The sequence below is a fragment of the Serinus canaria genome, chromosome 6 (assembly GCF_022539315.1).
Source record: "Serinus canaria isolate serCan28SL12 chromosome 6, serCan2020, whole genome shotgun sequence".
Classification (NCBI taxonomy): Eukaryota; Metazoa; Chordata; class Aves; order Passeriformes; family Fringillidae; genus Serinus; species Serinus canaria.
Window position 1 is genome coordinate 2,935,935 of NC_066320.1, and position 20,589 is coordinate 2,956,523.

Consider the following 20,589-nt stretch of genomic DNA (forward strand, 5'->3'; position numbering starts at 1 on the left):
ACCACTGAAAGATGCACCTGTTGGTAAGCAACCTCCAAACCACATCCCAAGCAATCAGATAATTATTGTTTATATTTCTTTTCTGAGGCTTCTCAGCTTCTCAGGAGAAAAATCCTGGCAAGGGGACTTTTCAGAAAAATATCACAGTGACAGGCAGCTTTTCATTAGAAGGCACCAAATGGCCAACAATCTCTTGGTACAAAGTCTTTTAAAGCTAAACTGTCCAATTAAGAACTGACACCTGGATTATTTTCCCTTTTAACCCAATAACTGAACCCAAAGAGCTGCAATGGGGACTTTTCTGCCCAATTACAAAATGCCACCCAAACCCATGGAGAAGAAGGAAGAAGCAGCATGAAGAAGAAACCCAGGACAACACCCCATGTCCTCCATCCTGCTTCCATCCACAACACACTAAAAATCCCAAACCCTCAATTTCTCACCCAGTGACACGCCCACACTGCTCTCTATAATCTATTTCACACTTTTGTGGGTTCCAGTCTATCTTGAAGTCCAGGAAACTTCCTCCATGAATGAGGGTCAAAGTCAGTGCTCCCCTGGGGCTCAGGGCACCCCAGAGCAGACAGAGAAATATTCCCAGTGCCCTGGGGTTTCCACAATCCTTCTTTCTTTTTCTCCTAAAACAATTCTCAGGAGACACAACAAATCAAAAATTTGGCTGAACTTAAGAGAGTCACAGAATGATTCAGGCTGGAAGTGACCTTAAAGACCATCTAGTTCCAAAACCCTTCCATGGGCAGGGACACTTTCCACTAGACCAGCTTGCTCCAAGCCCTGTCCAGCCTGGCCTTGAACACCTCTAAGGATGAGAAGTCCACAACCTCTCTGGCCAACCTAGGCTTTGGCTTTTTCAGTCCATTTTAAAGAAAGAAGAGACTCAAGTGCTTAAAATGAGTTTTAGGAAACAGTTCAGCCAGTTTGCAGACAAACATTCTAGTGATGATCCTACCCCTGGTCAGCAGAGCAGCTTCCTCCCAGCAAAATCCCAGGAGGTGGGGAAGCTGCAGCAATCACAAGGTTGGAAGAGACCTTCAAGATCATAGAATCCAACCCAGCCCCAACACCCCAACTAAACTCTGGCACCCAGTGCCACATCCAGGCTTTTCTTAAACACATCCAAGGATGGTGGGGAAGGAAAAACTCTTCAAATGCTTTAGAGCTTCCACTCCTTTACTGTCCATCCTTGAGAGCTGACAGCACCCCCAGTTTGCTCACAAGACATTTCTTCCTACTCCTGCACAAATCCTGGGGTTTTCAATCCAAGGGCACCCTCTCCTTGCTGCCTGCTGCTCTCCGCCACAGCTGGAAGTTCCTCCATCCCTGGGGCTGTGCCACCCACCACAAAAGGGTCTTCAAAGAACTTCTCTAGCCCATAAAAGATGCCAAAACGTTGACCTTGAAGGATGTGACAGCCTAAAAATCCAAGAGTGTGTTATTTTAAGGGTTCTGTGCAAATTTAAGGGGACAGCCAAGCCAAATGCAGCCATGTCCTCTCTCCATCCTCAAGTATGTCACTAAACTACTAAAGTGGAGCTGAGTGATTATTGATGGGATATGAGAAGTCAGGCTTATTCTCTGTGTAGTAACTTACCTCTTCCAACAAGGCAGCAAAAGGATTCATTAAGGACAACAATTTTGAAAAAGGAGGGGGGGAAAAGCCACCTGACAGCCCAGGCTTCCCAAAGCTCCAGCTAACACCAGTGCTTTGCCATCAGCCTCCTCCCCCTGCTGACAAAAGTTGGAAGGGAGGAAGAAAAGCAGCTGCCAAGAGCTCCAGCCGTCACAAGGATGCCAGAACCTCATTATTGTGGCATTCAGCGTGTTCAACTTTTTCCTAATGAGAGAGTGAGTGCTGGAACAGCCCCAAAGGGGATGCTCTAGAGGAAAACACCACACTATTGCTGCCGGGTTCACCTTGCTGGAAACCCTGCATCCCAACCAGAGACTGCTGGCTGTTCTTCCTATACAAGGAAAATCAAGTTGAGGAGAAAATCAAGAGGAAAAAAGTACAGAAAAGAGGTTTTGAGGCTTTTTGGTCACTCTGATGTGAGGAAGGATGTGGGGTGACCTAATTGTGGCCTTCCAGTGCCTGAAGGGAGCCTGCAAAAAACATGGAGAGAGACTATTTACAAGGGTAATGGCTTTACACTGAAAGAGAGGAGCTTTAGACTACATATTAAGTGGAAGTTCTTCTCTGTGTGGGTGGTGAGGCCATGGCAGAGGTTGCCCAGAGAAGCTGTGGCTGCCCCATTCCTGGAAGCATTCAAGGACAAGCTGGACAGAACCTGGAACAACCTGGGATAGAGGAAGGTGTCCCTGCCCATGGCAGGGGGGTTGGATTGAGATGATCTTTAAGGTCCTTTCCAACCCAAACTATTCAGGAATTCTCTGATTTTTGCACTGCAAATAGCAGCTCCTCAGTTTGCTTTGTGCTTCACTGTTAACTGTGAGCTCTGCATGCAGCACAGTTTGGAGACAAATATTTATAAACTGTCTGAAGCAAGGCAATTTAAGGCCAGCTTGGAAAACTGCCCCTGTTTCTACATGAGTGTTTACCACACTGCAGACTGCTCCACAGAACAGCTTTTCCTGGCTGTTATTTATGTGGAATCCTATGGCTCCCTTTTCCTCTCCCATCTGTAACACATGTTGGACAGGTTAAAAATCCACCTGTGGGCACTGGAGCCAAAATGATTTCACCAGTTTCTCCCTGTTTTGGATAATCCTTTCAATGCCCAGGAAGGCAGGCACCACTGCAAGGAGCTGCCCTCACCCACAGCTCATCAATCGTGCAAGGACGTGGAGCTCTGAGATGCTCCACTTTTTTGTTCCTATTTCAGCCTAAGTGTTTGTCATGTTTCATCTTTTGTACCAGATGAGGGATAAAAAAAATTAAAATAGTAAAGACTAAAAGAGAAATCACCAGTAACACTGCATGCAAGTTTTCTACTTTTCAGCCAGCTTTTCTTTAAAAAAAGAGGTCTAAACTAACAATTGACATGCCAAAGGATGAAGAATTGAAGGCAATACTGATGCAGGCACCCCCATTATTCAGGACTAAGCACTAACCAGATGCCTCAACTGGATTAAAAACACTGAAATTCTTCTGCAAGGCCTGAAGAAATGAAATGTTTTTTTATTAGGTAGTTAAAGCCTCCAGCTAAGTCACATATGAGCTAAATTACTGAAGTAATTTCTTTTTCCCGATGAGGTTTTCAAACATCAGTGAGAAGAGGGACCTGGGTTGGCTGCCTCCAAAGAGAAGGTGTGAGGGAGGAGTAGGAAGTTCATTCCCACCTGCTCACAGCCACCAGGGATGGAATGATGCTTCCCTGGTGGTCCTTTTCTTCCCAAAATGATGTTGCTCTTTTAAAGTGCTGCATAATTCCCTGAGAGGGTCAGTTCCAGCTGCTCCTGCCAGGTAAGATTAACAGGACAGAGCTCCAAACCCTGCCATTCTTCATGCTCTTCCTGAGGCATTTCCACAAGGAGTGAAAAGAGGATTTATCATGTAAACAATTGTTTGTAATGTTAGATGTTTGCATAATGAGATATATCTGCCTCCCACTAGAGCTGTGTTTGTTCTTGCAGCAAATCAATATCATCACAGATATCTTCTCACTTTCCAAAACAGCTCCTTCATCTTCTTACTCTCAGCCTTCACCCAAATATTGTGATGCTAAGTAGGAACTTTATTCCTTTCTATACAAGCAGTGACACAGGTAACCAGCTTAACAAAAATACCTTCCCCTTCCTAAGGATATTTATGTGACTTAATGCATGCATAACTTCCCCATGCCTACTGGATGATTTGAAATAATTGAATTCAATTTTGTACCCTCATCTTCATAGCAATTAGGAAACATTCATCTTGTAGAAACGTTCCTTTTTCATTTTAGGTGGCTCTAATAAAAAAGCCAAACGTGACACCTGAGTTAGCACCTTGGCATCACTGCATTTTGAGTAGGAGGTTAATCGTTCTCTGCTTTTCTTAAATTCATCTATCTCCATAATTGATTTCATTCTACAACACTGCAACTACCATAAATCACCTTTTGGACTGTTCAATATGATCACATAGCTGCAGTGGAGTGCTGTCTCCATGCACTATGCAGACAGAAAGAAGAACAATGATTTTTACTTGGGGAAAGGAAGGAACATGAACAAAACCCCAGGTTTACATTTCAAACTGTCAAGTGAAGTGATGTCAGACTGCAGATCAACACACTCCAGTCTCCTCATAGTCCAAAGTGTGCATCTAAGACCCTGCACTTACCCAGATATATTCCATGGCCCTGTAGCAAGCTCGTGATGATTACATCACACACACAGGTAATAATTTAGGGAGGATGACAGCAAAAGATTAGAAAGGGAAGGTAATTCAACAGACCTCCTTTGCCACAAGTTCTTCCCATTTATAGCAAGTGTCCCAAGCACAACCTTGTGGAGACTCTTCTGCAGTTAATTACTCATGGAGCCAACTCATGAGTAAGAATCTGTCCCTGGATTCTCCAGGGCTGCTTTGTTCTTGGGTAGCATTTTGTAAATGCATTTAGATTTCCTTTTATGAATAGCACACACTGGTGATTCAGGATGTGATTTCAGGGTGTTTATAAGTTCCCAGTATCTTAAGGCTAGAAATAGGCAAGAAAAATCACACTTTTCTGCCTGGGGAGGGCAAATCCTTTCCCCACTGACAGCTCAAGCCTTCAATCTATTCTCACTCAGACACAACCATAAATCACAGCTTATAGGAAGAGCTCACCAGTATCAGACATGAGGGCTAAACTCATTAAAAAACCTGCAGCCAAGTCCCTGTTGAAGAAGCCTTGTAAAAAGAAGAGGACTAATGAAAATATGATCTCAATAACATGTTTTTGGATTACACTGGAATAAGCGGATAAATTCTCCTCTGAAGCAGACTTACCTTGGCTATTCTCTGAAGACAAAATTAAGGAATGCAGCAGAAGCTGCAAAGGCAGTAGGATCAAAATCCCACTTTATCAGTAGAGTGAAAAAACTTGTTTGCTACCTTGAAGGTGACTTTTTGTAAGGAAAATGTTACAGAATCATAGAATGGTTTGGGTTGGAAGGGACCTTAAAGCTCATCTGGTTCCACCCCTTGCCACAGGCAGGGACACCTTCCACCAGACCAGCTTGCTCCAAAGCCCACACAGCCTGGCCTTGAATGTTATTGACAAAGTCACAGGAAACCTGAGTTTCCTGCTGGTTGAATGAAAAATTTTCTCTTGACACATCCAGTTTAAAGAAACAAACAGCAGCACTGAAGCAGCACATTAGAGCACAGAAGGGAAGGGTGCAAACCAAGACTAAGCACAAAAATGAAGGCAGTAACACCACAGAGGGATGCTGTGCTTATGGCTCAGATGCCACAGCACTGATTGTTCAACTTGCCTGCTCAAACTCCTCCATGTCCACCTCGCCGTCACCGTTCAGGTCAAACATCTTAAAGGCAATTTCAAAATTCCTCTGGGGAGCTACATGAAAATCCCAACAAAACACAAAAAGCAGTTAACAAAGATACAAAAGCTCAATTAAAAAAGGACACAAGTTCTGAATTACTTTATCCAAAAGCAATTTTGCCTAATTCTTTCAATTTTAGTAAGGAAATGCAGGTTGTAGGAACCTCTAGCTATGAGCTTCATGGTGCTCCTTTTACCAAAGGTCTTGACAAGGAGTTGTAAGGAGGAGACATTTCTGGAACATTTATTCTATTTACAGGTGGAAAAAGCTGGGAAGCAAGATGCCATCTGGTATTTCTAATGACAATTAACAGAAAATGAAGCTGCAGCAAGAGGTCCAGCCTGTTCCATGCAGTTGAACACCAGTTTGGGCAGAGGATGTTCCCCAGGGACTGCACTCCCTGTGCTTCCCATGGGTGAGGAGCAGACCTGGGATCTGGGCAGTTCTCAGCTCTTGCCTCCCTGTACCAATTTAAACAAATCATGCCCACCCTGTCTGAGCCCAGTCATGACACTGAGATGAGGTGTGGGCTGGAGCTCACGAGCTGAGACACCGCTGTACCTTATTTTTCATTGCATTTAGTCTGTGCTGTCATGGCTTAGTTAGTCAGAACTGCAAAAGCATCACTTCCCAGCCAACCACGCTCTTTTCCCTGCATCCCACCCCAGAATTTCAGTACATTTCCATTTTGGGCTCTGGAACCCATCACTGTTGGAAGCTACAATGCAGTGCCACAATTTTTTCCCAAATTAAGTTAATATATGAGGATTTATCACGCTCAGCTGCTTTCAAATACACACCTCCTACAGGATTTGTGGTGTTTGCTGGGATTTCTAGGGAATCCTCTAGGTTATAACCAATGCTAAGGCTGTGATCTTAAGTGATCAGTTAAAACTTAGCTGCTTTTTTCATTTCCCAGATCTAATGTAGATCACTGGTGAGGTTCAGCCCTCTTTAGCCTCACCTGTGCATTTAACTTTTAATATTTCCAGTGGATGCTCAGGGTATAATGAATTTTTTGTGCCTTCTGTGGGAAGGCACTTCCCAAACAGGGGTGGGAAAGGGGAGACAAAGAGGAATCACTCAGACCAAAGGAAAAGAGTATGGAATTAACTGAACTGCATTTTGGATGTTTGTTACAGCTCCAGTTCCAAACTTTCACATTGTGTTTTCTCCTTGCTGTAATAACAACAAGCACTTTATCAAGAAAAGATTCAGCAGACAGGTTACTGAGACCCCTTTTCCCAAACACTTTGTGCCCAAAATAGATGAAGAAGGGCATTGGGGCTGATGGCAGGGACAGCCTGTCAGGACCTGCTTGATATCCCCAGCACACGTGGTGCTGCTCTTATCATCCCTGCACTTCCAACTTCCCCCTGCCAATCCCTCGAGCTTGGAATTCCAGACACCACGTGCAGGAGCAGCCTCTCCTGTGACCACAGCCACGTGGTGGGTCATGCCCCCTTCCAGGCACATCCCTGCTGGGCCTCCACACAGCTCCTCCCTCCTGCCTGCTGGGAGGGGGAGACCTTCACTGGCTGTCCCTCATTAACTCGGTGTTAATTGACCTGGGGACAGCCAGTCCCCAGCACCACCTTCATAATCTCTCCCATGATACATCAAATTTAAGGGATTAAGCCTCCTCTGCATCCATCCAGTGTCTCCAGTGATTAATTCCCCATTTTCTTGAAGAGCAACAAGCTTCCAACTACCCCCTTAATATTTCAAGAACATGGGCAATTTTATACACTTTAATTGCAAGCACTGCATGAAAGCCTGAGGCAATTTCTTCTTATTAGCCCCAAAATCTGGTACAAGGGAAATGGTGTTTCCTCTGTGAGGAAGAGGAGGAAGGGCCAAAACTCTCATCTAGTTACAAGGTTGCAGAAAAAGTGCTGTCAACATTTATTTCTAACCCCATTTTCCCTACCAGGACATAATGCTTATTTAAAGATTGGAAAATTTGTTATTCCTTGTGAAAAACTGTCACAGGTTGGGGTTTTTCTCCCCCTTTTTGAAGAAATATATAATACCACATCCCATTTGTGCAGACACATGGTGAACAGAGTAAAACACTCACTTGTCCCTCACAAGGCCATTTCCCTCCTTTTCCATCTCTAAACACACATTTCCATGAGTAATGTATCAAAGCCCCAGAGGAGAACAACACCTCCAAAATTTAAATGAGCAGTTCAGCATCAAAAATCTGCAGGCTCAGTATTTTCTAAAGGCAGGGAAGGGGGGCTTTAAATTGGCAAATTCAATTACTTCACTCCTTCAGCTAATAAATGGCATGGCTGGTTTCTCCCTTTGATCTACACATCCAGCTCCAATTACCTGCAATGACACTTCCACCCAAACAATGTGACCCTGAGCCAGGGGAACCAGAGGGCACCCAAGACAATTAGCTCATCCCACCCCTGCTCAGGAAGGAATGTTCATCAGAGATGTACACCCCTGATATCCAGGACTGGATTTATGGGGCCTGGCTCAGATGATTTCTGCCTCTCCCCTCAGCTGTGATGCTCCTGGCCAGGATTTATGTGGGAAGAGCTGCCCAAGAGCTGCCAATCCCACTGTCCCTGCCTTGCCCATTACCTCAGCCTGCACAACCTCCATTTCCCTTCCTCTTCCTGCACTTACATCCCTCAAACTTATAAGCCATAAAAGCAGCAGACACCAGATTGCCCAGCTAAATGTAGCCTTTCCCTCCCTCTTTTATTTTGCCCCCTAATTTTACCATTCCCAACTGCAGCATCTCTGAATTTTCCCACTGCCTCCTTAATTAAGATGCCTCCAAACAAACCCAATATTCCTCCTGCAGTGGTTTCCAAAGCCATTTAAAGGAGTGTTTGGTTCTTACATGGCCTAATGCCTGCCTTGATAAGGGAAAACCACCTCTGGATTTCCCCCAAGTGCTCTGCTGCAGTCCCAGCTCTCTCTGATTGTGTGAGCTGTCTCCTCACCACCCTTTTTTACATTATTAAAAATAGAGACTGTTTCATTGCAACTGATTTCCCTTGGGCAATGAGGCAGAAGCTGTTGCTTCAGTTTCTTTTTTAGCTTTATTTCTATCTTTGGATGTTCAGGAGGATCCTCCAAATCATTAACATGGGAGCATGGAATGGTTTGGGTTGGAAGGGACCTTAGAAATCACCTAATCCCTTCCATTAGGCCAACATGAATGAAAGAAAACATGCTACTGAAGCCCACTCCACTATCAGTGAACTCCTAGCTTAGAGATAGATGGAAAGACCCATATATATAGACCTAGACAGAGATATATGGAAAGATCTGGTTAAAATGATCCTTCAGATCCATAATTCCACCAGCTCTCCATGCCAAGTTGGTTTTTCAACTAACCCAGGATTTAGTGCAAAGGGCAATTAACACTTTTCTTGATTCACTTGTTCCAATCAAATATTTGGGGACAGAAAGAGAGCAAACAAAGCAGAAGCTAAACACAGGAATGGTGGAGAGATGAGTGTCCTCCACCAGCAAACAAACAACAAGCAGCAGCACTGACCACATGGAAAAAACCCACTTGGATCCAGCAGGGTAAAGCCCCTGGGAAGCCTTGAGGGATGAGATGGGTTGATTAGGCATCTTTAAGCCAATTATGCCATTTTAAACTATTTTCAATTATTCAATGGACCAATTTGCAGCACTCAATTGCTCCTTACAGCCCTGTACTCTCAGCAGAAGCAATGCACTCTGAAAGACATTAAAAGCTCACTGATGAGAAAGGCCACATTTCCTTGGTTTTGTGCTCCTTTGGGATCTTCTCTTTCCCAAAAACTCAACATTCCACACTTGGAGACACCTCTCAGTCTCTTGCCCTCTGACTTCCAGCAGAGGAATTGCATTTTAAGTGCAATTCCAAAGTCACACTTTTGGAGAATACCCATTGCTCCCTCATGGAGCTGGAAATTTCTTTGCCAAAACAGGGTGATTTTGGTGATGTTGCTTAGAGGAAGTAAAACTTCTGGCTACTCCTTAGAAAACTCTGGAATATCTTGTCTTTTGGTGGGAATTTATACACAAAGCAGCTCATGGCTCCTAAGGCTTAATAACTCCCCAGGCAACTCCAGTGTGGGAAGAAGGATCAAGAACTCAGCTGGGAAAAATCAGTCATTTGGAGTTAAATATCCTATGGTTGCTTCTTCTCCATTTATCCCAAAATGAAGAAAAATAGATGTGCAAAGGCCACAGTATCCTGAAAGTGAATCAATCCCAAATTAACACAGTCCTGAAGCAGAGACAGCTATCCATAGAATACAGATGGCTGAGCCCCAGCTGCAGTAAATATAAGGAAAAAAAACACCTATTAAACTTAATGTTTCAGATATTTTCCTTTCATTATTATTCCATCTTTTCAGAAAATGAATCCAAATCACACCAAGTTGTTTTTTTTTTTAAATGTTAATCGACCCAGAAATGTAAGTAACAGACAGCTAAAAAACTGAGCCCATAACATAGACACTGAGCCACAATATCATCAGTTCTAGAGGAAAAATGGGTTATTTCTGCTCACAAAGAAGGATCAGAATTAACTCTGAAATAATGCAAGTGTGTCAACTTGGGGTACCAGGGAGAAATTCTTCCCTGGGAGGGTGGACAGGCCCTGGCACAGGGTGCCCAGAGAAGCTGTGGCTGCCCCATCCCTGAATCCCCCATCCCATCACACCACACAAATCTGAGGGATGAAGAGATGAACAGAGGAAGACCAGGTGAAGGATGTAGGCTGACAGAGCCTCCCATGTCCCAGCCTGAGTTTTCACTTGGGAACATCCCAAACTGCCAATTGTGAAAAACCATTCCTATTTCTGTCCTTCAGCATGGCACAAGTGGGATGCCCAAGCCAAAGAGCTCTCCCTGTGCCAAGAAGCAACAAGGTTTGTGTTTGGAAGCTGGGATATTCCTTGGAAGATGCTGCTCAGATACATCTTGGAAATGTCACACAGCAGTGACTGGGCTGGCAGAAAGGTAGGAAGACATCCCTGCTCCAAACAGTGAGGGTGAGATGGACCCATGGAGGGTCTTGAGAGACTGAAGATAAAATGAACATGAACAGGACTACAAACAAAAATAGTCCTATAAACCCAAAGCAACCTTTTCTTGTAGGAATGGGCCCTGTGGCACAGGGCACAGCAGGATGAAAGCACCACTGGTGAGGTAACAGGTTTAACTCATGGCAGGGCTGGGGCTGAAGACTTTCCTGTCAGCCAGGAATAATTTATTTAGAAGTCATGGTCCAAAGGGACCCTGGGGATCCCAGTGTGGGAGAAGATGTCCCTCCATGCCAGGGACATGCACAGGGCTCAGTACCTGGCCAGAACACAATTTCCAGAGTTAGATGGCTTGAAATTTATTCCCTACACACAGGACAGAAAAAAACCCCAAAAAACTGAGTCTATTCTAAATGAGAGTTACCTGCTGTGATGGGAGAAGGAGCTGCAGGTCTGCTATGAGAGCCCTGGCAAAAGGCTAATTATTGTGGCTTCAGCCAATGTTATTTAACCCTCCTGCCAGGAGAATTAAATCCAGACACAGCTACAGCCCAACTGTGGAAACAACACCAATTTATTCTTTTAATGCCCAGCTCTCCTCAGTACCTGTTAATGAAGGCAGAATTAGTGTGCCTTGACAATGGACCCCATTTGCTGGGAAACTGAAGTCAGTGGCCATGGAAAAGCTCTTTTTCTCCTTCCTCCATTTGGTTTGCAAGTCCCAAAGCAAAAACCTCTTTGGTCAGGGAAGCCATGTCTTTGTTTTCCTATAACATTCAAAGGATCCAAGGGAAATTCCATCAGAATTTGCTCATATTTCTACCTCTGCCCCAAAACACAAGGAGCAACAGAAACTGTAGAAACTGTGGAGTTTCCTCAAGGCCCCTCAGCTCTCATTAGCTGCCTTTAATAGAAGGCTGACTTTCTGAGGCAGCTAAAAGCCATTTTCTCAGTTGTTTTAAAAGAAAAACTTCACAGAAATACAGCAACCGAGGATAGCAGACAGAGCTGGAGTGAGAAATGGCTCATAAATAAGATACGGTGACAGACTCATTTTCTGAGCAATGTTCAAACAGCTGCCTGAGAGCAACATGAAATGAAGCCTCCTGCCCTCTCCTCCTCTCACTCCCCATTTCACAGAACTCAGCTGGAGGGAGCTTCAGGTCAAGCTGCAAAGACAACTGAAATGAGGAGTTTGGGGAAGCACAACCACAGAGAGCCCCTGGGGCTTCTTGTTTGCCAAGGCTCTCATTGACCAGTTTGGAATCCAATGAGCCAGAGCAGACCATGATGGGTCTCTCCCCATCATTCTCCCTCCTGCCTTCCCCCTCAGGCCCAAACTCCCACTCCCCCTTTTGATTATCCTGCTTAGTGCTCAATATGCCACCTTCCTTTCCCAATATTTATTTGGTTTTATCTCTTTGGTGTAATCTACAGCTCCACCTTGTCCAGATACTTCCTTAATGTTTGGGTTATTTAAACACAGGGAGAAAACCAATATTGAACTGCCACATTTAAGATTTACTTCCCTCATTCTATTTTATTTATTTATTTCTCTATATTATTTATTTATTTCTAGGGAAAGAACCCAATCAGGAACTCCTGGATTCCTGCATGGCAATGTTCACTGGTCAGAGAGTAAACCAGTGGGGTGCAAGATTGAGTTTTCTATTTAGCCATAGGGTAAGGCTTGGTTGGGAGTTTATTTTACAAAAGCAAATGCTTTAAAAATGAAACCCAAACTCTTCCTCTGAGGAATCACTGTTTAACAGGAGCTCCAGAGACATCCCTCCATCTTCAGTAATCATTTAGCAAATTCCCCAAATGTCTAAAAATCAGCCTCAAAGCTCTGGAATTTTTTTCCTCCTTTTCTTTTTTTTAATTTTCCTTTTTGCAAACCTTGCCCTCAAAAGCCCAACTTGGCTCCTCAAAGCCAGCTCTGTCTCCTCATTAATCTAACTCCCCTGTAATTGTGGGCACACTCAAAAGCCCAAGAACAAGAGGAATAAAACCCTGTTCCTCCCTCACAGCCTCCAAAAGGCTGGCTGCTCCTCCATCACAAGGTGGTCCTTTTATTTTCTTTTATTCTCACAACAAACAAGTTAAAGCAAAGCAAGAACAATTTCTCTCACTGCTGCCTGTGGAAGCACATGAAATTAATTTTGTGCCCTGTGTACTTGATTAGGGGGTTGTTCACCACCAGCACAACCATAAAAACAAGGGCAAGAGTGTTTTCCAAACCACACTCAGTAATGTGATACCAGAGGTTTGAGAGTTCATTGTCATCTGTGGAGGCTCAGATGAAAAGCCCTCATTACACGAGTGAATACGTGAGATCATTTTGGCACAGCCCAGATGAATGCAAGAAGGGAACTGCAAAGGTCTTAAGAGCCAGTTCAGAGACTCAGTGAAATAAAAAAAAAAGCAAATTAAAGTCATATAACAAATTCCCTGGCTTGAACCAGCTCCATCTCTCTGTTTGTTTTCACAAGATGAAGGTCACACACAAGTCTGCCCCCGCCAGGTCCATCTGACAACAAACAAGACCTTGAGCATTGCTGCTTCCCAGGAATAGATCCTCAGCTAATGAAGAGCTGCCTCTGGTGTCTCCTGTTACAACATGCAGGAACATGGGGGGAGAATAAAGCACCTGTTGCTGTGACAAAGCATCAGGGATTAACCCAGCTGACTCCCTGAAAGGCACTGGGCAGGCAGCAGCGGGTTCTGCAGGTAACTGGGAAGCATCCAGATTTTCATTTCACAAATCAGGTCAGCATGGAATAGATACTTACTAGATTAGATGGCCAAGTTTTCTCTTTTTAAATTTGATAATAAAATATCTCAAGTTTATTTGGACAGTGGCTTATTCCCCCTTACCCCACACTTTCTAACGGGGCTGAGAAACTGCCATTGACTTTCCTGTTTATGACAGAGCACCTTCCAAGCAGTCAGAGAAGCTCTGCAAATGAGGTTTTGAGCTTGACTTCCACATGAAGAAAGTCTAGAAATGCCATTTGACATTATCAAAGGCTTCAGTTTCACTGGTTCTTGCCAGCAAAGCAAACTTTTCAGTGCTGGCACTTGGGAGTGCAGATGACTTTGCTGGAACAGATTAGCAGATCATGGAAATATCACAAATGCAAGTCAAGGGCAGCAGGGTGAAAAGACAGAAGGTATCTAATGATACTGCTTGAAATGTAAACAGCTTAACTTCCCTCCTCATTGGATTTCATCACTCACAAACCCAAGCTCACCCAAGTGAAAATACAGCTGGAAAAGGGAGTTTGGAGAGGTGAGAAACCAGTGAAAACCTGGAGAACTGTGTTCATCCAAATCCAAGAGAATATCACATGAACACAGCTCAAGAACACATCTCCATTTACAGATCTGAACAGCAGGTCAAGTGACTCATTAAAAAAAAATTTGTCACATTTCAAAATGAGAAATAAATCTTCAGAAGTCATCAATCTGCTTGTCTTCCCAAAGCACTGGACGCTCAGGCTAAACCAGATCACAGCAATTGCTCAGCTCGAGTTGCAGGCAATCAAGAAGGCCTTTTAGGGAAATGCATGTGAACAAGTATTCCTTGTGAACCCTGAAAACTTCAAAAAAGCAGGAATTGCAGGAAAAATCTCTGTGTACTTACTGGAAAGGACAGTGGTGAGGAAGATGTAGTCAGAGAAGGAGATGAGGCCGCATTCTCCGAGCGCGTAGAAGATGCTGTCCTCGTCAGCAAACTTCTCCCTCTCCTGGGACAACTTCTGGTCATCCACCCCAGCCACACCCCAAAGAGAGCACAGAAAGCACCGGGTTAAACACAGAAATGGATGGCTTGATCTGTATCCTTAGCACCAACAAGCCATTCCATGGACACACACACCCCTACTATCTCCAGCCATATCAGGTGGACCTTTTCCAGCCTTTGGATCTGATCAGAAAAGTTCTGCAAAGATCAGTACTTCCCCATCCCAAATAGGATAAGGAATTGCATGGGATTCCTTTGTTGGTTCAGCCCAGCTGAAATAAACATAAATAAAACTATGGCCAGTTTTCTTAACATCTTTGAGATTAGTGGTAAAAAACTTTAATACAGGATTCAAAGAGGAAATTGTATTGCACTGACAGCTTTTTTGTTAGGCTCTCTTGCAGAAAGGAGCCAAGAAAGTACTATTTGACATGAATATAAAGTCTGATCAGAGTTATCCAAACTGTGTGTGTGTGTGTGTGTGCTCACAGGGAGGACCAGCCCTGAAACCAAACTCAATCTCCCTCTTGCTCCAGTTCTTTTCCATTTATCAGCTCACAATATCTTACTAAGCTAAAAATCCAAGTCCCTTTGATCTGCAGAATCCCCAAAGGCTGAAAAGGATCCATAAAACTGTTAGGGAATCCACACTGGTGACCCACTTTAAGGACACAGCAGGAGGAGGCACACGCACACACAGAGGAGAATCAAATTAATACACAGGAGAGTAGGGGTGGGTGAGGTTATTCCATGGAAACCAGGCCATGCAAGCACACACAGGCATGGTGAAAGCAAGGCTGGATTTAGGAATGGTTTTAGGAAAAAACCACCAACAAACACCACCACAAGAGGGTCCAGCTACACAACTGTCCCCCAGCGTTACCTCAGTCTAGCGGAGATCCCATCATATACAAGATAAAGGAAAGAAAACTGGTTAACCAACAATAAAACAAGCAGGCAAAACATCACATCAAGTTGAATGGTTAGGCTTGTCAAGAGCAAGGAAAGTTTGGAGCAACCAGGTGGTTGCTGTGACTGGAAGCCTATGGAGATATCCCAGCAAGTGTTAGCTCATAGCTTCTCCACTATCTGCAGCTGATGTCTCTCATCCACCTCAAGTTTTTGGGTTTTTTAAATTTTTTTTTTTTATTTTTTGAGAGAGAACTCACCATTGTATGTGATTGCAGAGTGGGGATGAGCTCAGCTAATAATTTAGATGAAAATTTAACCTGTATCTGGCTTGGAAACCACAAGAAAAAGAGACAAAAATAATCACATAGATCACAAAAAACCCACAGTTTCCAGGGAAAAAGACTTCAGTTCTATTGATCCCATAAAATTGTTCCCAGTAACTCTGCCTTTACCACCTGGAGAGCACCAGGAATTTAATAAGAGGTGAGTCACTACCAGCAGACAACAGGCTAATGGCCTTCATCTGATGCAAGATAACAGCCATTTATGATTATGGGGCACCAGGCTGAAATTTCATTTCCTCAAAAGATGGTTTTGCTTCCATTCCCATCAAGATGGATCCAAAGCAAAAATAACATTGATGCTGATGTGATGAACAAACATCTGGTTTCCCTTTGAACCAGAGGCAGGATTTGGGGAGGATTTGGGGAGCAGTCAGCTCCCTCTGACTGCTGCTGGAGGTGCTGCCAGCAGCATCTCACCTGCTCCTGTGATTTATTGCCTCTGCCTCTGATTGCCTCTCCTGAGCAGCATTGATCATAATCTAGCTATTGGCATCTTGCTTGAAGAATCCCATGAAAAAGTTCCAGAAGGTGGTTTATTAATTTTTATGGGTTTCTTTGCTGCACTTAAAATTCATAGTCAGCATCAAACAGCTCAAAATATTCCTCCTAAGAGGAAAGCACATCCACAGATTAACAATAAAAGAGGATATTAAGTTAGTTGGTCTCTGAAATATAAAGACAGATGGGAGGGAAAAGCATTTACCCACTTGCACCTTCCTTTGAACAAACATAGTAAAAAAAAAGTTATTTCTTTATATTAAAACCAGCATCTACTTGTCACTAACCCAGGGAGCACAAGCTGTAACTACAGTGCTCAGCTGCCTGTAGCTTCTGGAAAAGGGAATTCCTCCCCCTGATTTTAAGAGAAAATAACAACTGCCATGATCAATCAGATTTTCAGGTTCCCATCAGTAGAACAGAAGCTTTTAGGATTTCTCAGCTCTCCCATTCATTTTCCTCTGGCTCAGTGAGAAGCTGTGTGTTTGATTGCTTTCCATGAACTTTGTGGAAACCTCACCCCACTATGGGAAAGGCTCAAAGCATCCTTTTCCCAGCAGCTGTTCCCCACCACCAAACACTGCTACAAGGAATTATATCTAACCTCCAGGAAAAATAATAAAAAATTGACCAATCTAGCTATTTCCCAAAGCACAATGTGGGCTGTTGTCACCCCTCAAAGTTCAAGGTGACTGACCTAAGTCAGTCCTCACTAACACCTCAAACCACCCTTTTCCACACCCACCTTCCTTCCAGCACACTCCCATTCAGCCAGAAAGGTGATGCTTGCTATCAGAACACCCAGGGAAAAATCCCTTTCCAAACCTCCACCTTCTTTTAGAGACAAGTCACCTCCACAAATGAATTATCCACACCCTTTTGTATCTGAGCACAAGGTAATTCTCAAAGTGTTCAGTTAAAACAGTCAAATGTCTTCCACTTAATATTTTTTTCATGTTAAATCCACTCCCAAAACCAGAGCAATTGCTGAAGATCATTCAGCACACCCCAAAAAACCCCATTTAAACCTGAGCATTCATGAGTGAGCAAGCCATGGGGAACACTTTACAATTATGATGTATTTTTTAACCAAGCAGCAGATTCATATTTAACAAGCACACAGATGAGCAGACATCCAAATTAACATGTAAAAGGAAAAAGAAATCCAAATATCTCACTGCTTTTGGCACAAGCATGGCTGTGTAAGTTCAGTGAGAAGCCACCAGCCTAGTCTCAGTGGAACAAAACTTGTGACAGGTGTACAGGCAGATTCTCTTACAGTTCCAGACACTGATGACATGTCAAAAAACTGACTCAAATTCAAGATACAGAGCTTGCTTTGCCCTTCCCAGCTCAGGCTCCAAGCTCAGTCAGCACCAAGATGTGCTTGAACAGATCAATGCAGTGACCAAGCTTCCCCAGACCCACGTGCTAGAGGAAAGATTTGTGTGCTGCATGCAGGCAACTCCCCAGAGTTCTTGAGGTACAGGCTGGCTGCAAAGCACCCAAAGATACATCACAAACTTCACATATTCCACCCCAAAACCCATCTGCTGCTGGAGCCTCCCTTAAGTTGAGGACATGGTACAGCTTTCAACAAGGATTGGTGGAAAACCCCCATGGAATCCTTATGCTCCTCACCAAATAATACCTTCATTTTGGATTTTCAAATGGTTTTCTCAGGACTGAGTGAGGAGTGAAACATGGTAATATTGAATTACGCCAATCTGAAAAATAAAGGTGTGTTTTTGCACATGGAGGGATGCCTTCTCTGCAGAGGCAGAGATGGGCACATGGTGCTGGTGCTCCCACTCCTAATGCAGGACTAGAAAAGCCTGACCACCTAAATCCTGGCAGCTCCACTTCAGCTGGCATTCCAGAAACAACAGCACTTAATTTGGGAAGAACACTTTCTTGGGAAATCCTAATTCCTAATGAAGGACTAGAAAAGCCTGACCACCTAAATGCTGGCAGCTCCACTTCAGCTGGCATTCCAGAAACTACAGCATTTCATTCAGGAAGAACAAATTCTTAGGAAATTCCTCAGAGCTGCCAGTTTGGGTTTCCATCTGGAGAAGGAAAGGACATTTTGGGCATCTTTCTTCCTGTAACTTACATTTCAGCACCACATTTGCACTTCCATGAACCAAAGCTTCAGGAATCTATCAGCCCAATGTGACCATGTTTATGATTATGCCTTCTAAAACAACAATAAAATAAATATCCATGAGAGATAATGGGTCTTTCTCCAGAAGCAGGAAGCAATTCTGTCAATTAGCAAGGGATTTTAGGTGAAGAATAAACCACCTTTTATTGACAAACATCATTGTACTTGGTTTGTTCCTTTTGAAAAGAAACATTTTCAGGTGACCATTATTGTATTGAGCAAATACAAACCCATGAGTGTAGAGTGAAGTCACCTGGATGCAAAGCAATTCTCTTTCAGTCCCAACTGACCATCTTCAGTTATTATTTATTATAAAACATTAAAACAAGACATCTGTTAATGTATTTCTTTTCTATTAATGTATTTCTTTCTTTTCTATTAATGTATTTCTTTCATGGTTAACTGTAGGCATGTAGGAAAAGAAGTCCTATTTGCCAGCAGGACAAGTGTGGATTATTGCAGCTTTTCCAAAGCAGGGCTGTTGAAAATCCAGGGAAATAAATACCAAGAGACTTGGTAACAGACAAGGGAAAACCCTTAATAAATTCCAGTGCAAACCAGCTTGCTGTGGTAATTAAAAATATGAATGCTTTCAACTCTGCATCAAAACACTCAACTGAAAAAAGGAGGATTTTTAAACTTTGCTCATTTTTTTAAGATTTAAACCTTAAAGAGTCAAAGCCATGTATCTAGAGATTTCAGGCACCTCACTTTAAGAAAACTGAATAAATAAATAAAAAGGCTTTCAGGATTAGATTTAAAAATTGAGCCTTTCAGCCCAAATGTTTAAAAGTCCTTTAGGGGAAAAAGAGAAAGGAGAGGTCCCTCTGCACTATGAAATATGGACAAAAATGGGACTTGGGGGAAAACTGAGGGATTTAAGAGTTTTTTAAGTCAGTTCCATAATGTGGATGCAAAATAAGTAATTTTAAATGCACTGCTTGTTTTTTTTTTACATCACTTTTTCTACATCATTAAATAAGAAAAAAAGTGTTTGAGGCTGTGATGAAAACAGCACAAGGACCTTTTGAAACTCATAAACCTCTCTTAGCCATGGGAAAGCTCTCATTATCTGGAGCCACTAGGAATGATAATTTCCTATGAAGTCTGCAGACCAACACAGGCAAACACACAGATTCTCCATGGCAAATTGTGGTGGCTGAGTGCTGACCTAAGAAAATCTTAACATTTACTGTTGGCAGATAACTCTGCAAAATTGGCAGATAATACCTTTCAAGAGCATATTTTAATGGAGAGGTTTTAAAAGCTTTTGGCTTTGGGGGATTATTTTATCTGTGTATCTACAGAGGGGCACAAAAATACAGAGCTGGACATGGGTGAGGTTGTCCTGGATGTTCTCTCACTCCAAATTTGAGCACATGCAGAGAATGAGAACTTGGGCAGTTCTTACTGCAGGTGGATTCCTGCGACTGGAAAGAGAAATCTGCATTCCCTCCCTTCCAGCAAGGCTGTAAATATTCAAACCACCTTTCAAACAAAGGGCACCTGAAATGCAAGGCCAGCATTCTGTACAACCCAGAAAATAACAAGACAGACTCTCCCAACCCGTGGCAGGCAGCAGAGCCACTCATGCAAGGGAGAAACCCCTGCAGGAAAAGCAAATAGGAAATGCCTTGAAAAAGGGACAGTCTACACTTGTGCTCCCCTCAGCCCTCTGCAGGGTAATGAAATCACAATCTGCAGGAGCACTGGGGCATTTTGCACTGAAATTTAATGGGGAGGATTGAAAATAGGCTCCTTGATGGCCCACACAGAGCTTCTAAAATGAGCTGAGTTTTGCCACCTTTGAATTTAAATGGTTGTTTATGTCTCTGAAGGAAATTGGGATGCTGCTCTCCCTCATCTCAGCCTGCATGACCAAGATGAACTCACTGTGTTGCTCTTTCTCTCAGGCAGAAATCCCAGTGTTAAAGGACACCAGGAGGAAAGCAATAATTCTCTATAAAAAGTGATTATTAAACATTGGCTCGTTTGATGAAGTTAAAGCTGTACATTTGGTACTCACCATCAAAGTCCTGTCAATTCTCTTTCCCTCTCTCAGCGCTTTTTTTTTTCTTCACCTGCCTCTTCCATCCAGATTTTACCTTCTTTTGTAGCCAAGTGAGTTCAAGCATCTCCTAAAGCATTCCCTGCCACCCTCTCCTTCCATACTAACACCATGTCACCCAAGGGCAGAGCTCTCAGAGCTTTGTTTTGTGTCCCTCAAGTATTAAGCATTAAGCTAATATTGAGCAAAACTATCAAAGAAATTAAAGCCAGAAATACCCCAGAATCCATTTTTGATTAAAAGACTGCCTACACCCACTGAGGGCTTATTACCAAGTTGTTTATTTTTCCTTAACTTTCCCTGTGGATTTCATTAAGGTCACAAAGCTACAGGGCAAACTC

At 43.2% G+C, this 20,589-nt stretch overlaps 1 protein-coding gene across 3 annotated transcripts in view; it reads right to left on the reverse strand.

Moving 5' to 3' along the window:
* MICU1 (mitochondrial calcium uptake 1) overlaps positions 1-20,589 on the reverse strand; it is a 90,731-nt gene that overhangs the window by 30,221 nt on the left and 39,921 nt on the right. For 2 of the 3 annotated variants that reach the window (XM_018923897.3, XM_030241199.2), the window contains exons 7-9: positions 15,429-15,494; positions 14,161-14,275; positions 5,437-5,519 (exon numbers count right to left, since the gene is read on the reverse strand). In XM_018923897.3, the coding sequence (XP_018779442.2) occupies positions 5,437-5,519; positions 14,161-14,275; positions 15,429-15,494 (264 nt within the window). The remainder of the gene's footprint in view (positions 1-5,436; positions 5,520-14,160; positions 14,276-15,428; positions 15,495-20,589) is intronic. The other variant, XM_018923902.3, reaches the window with a different exon arrangement.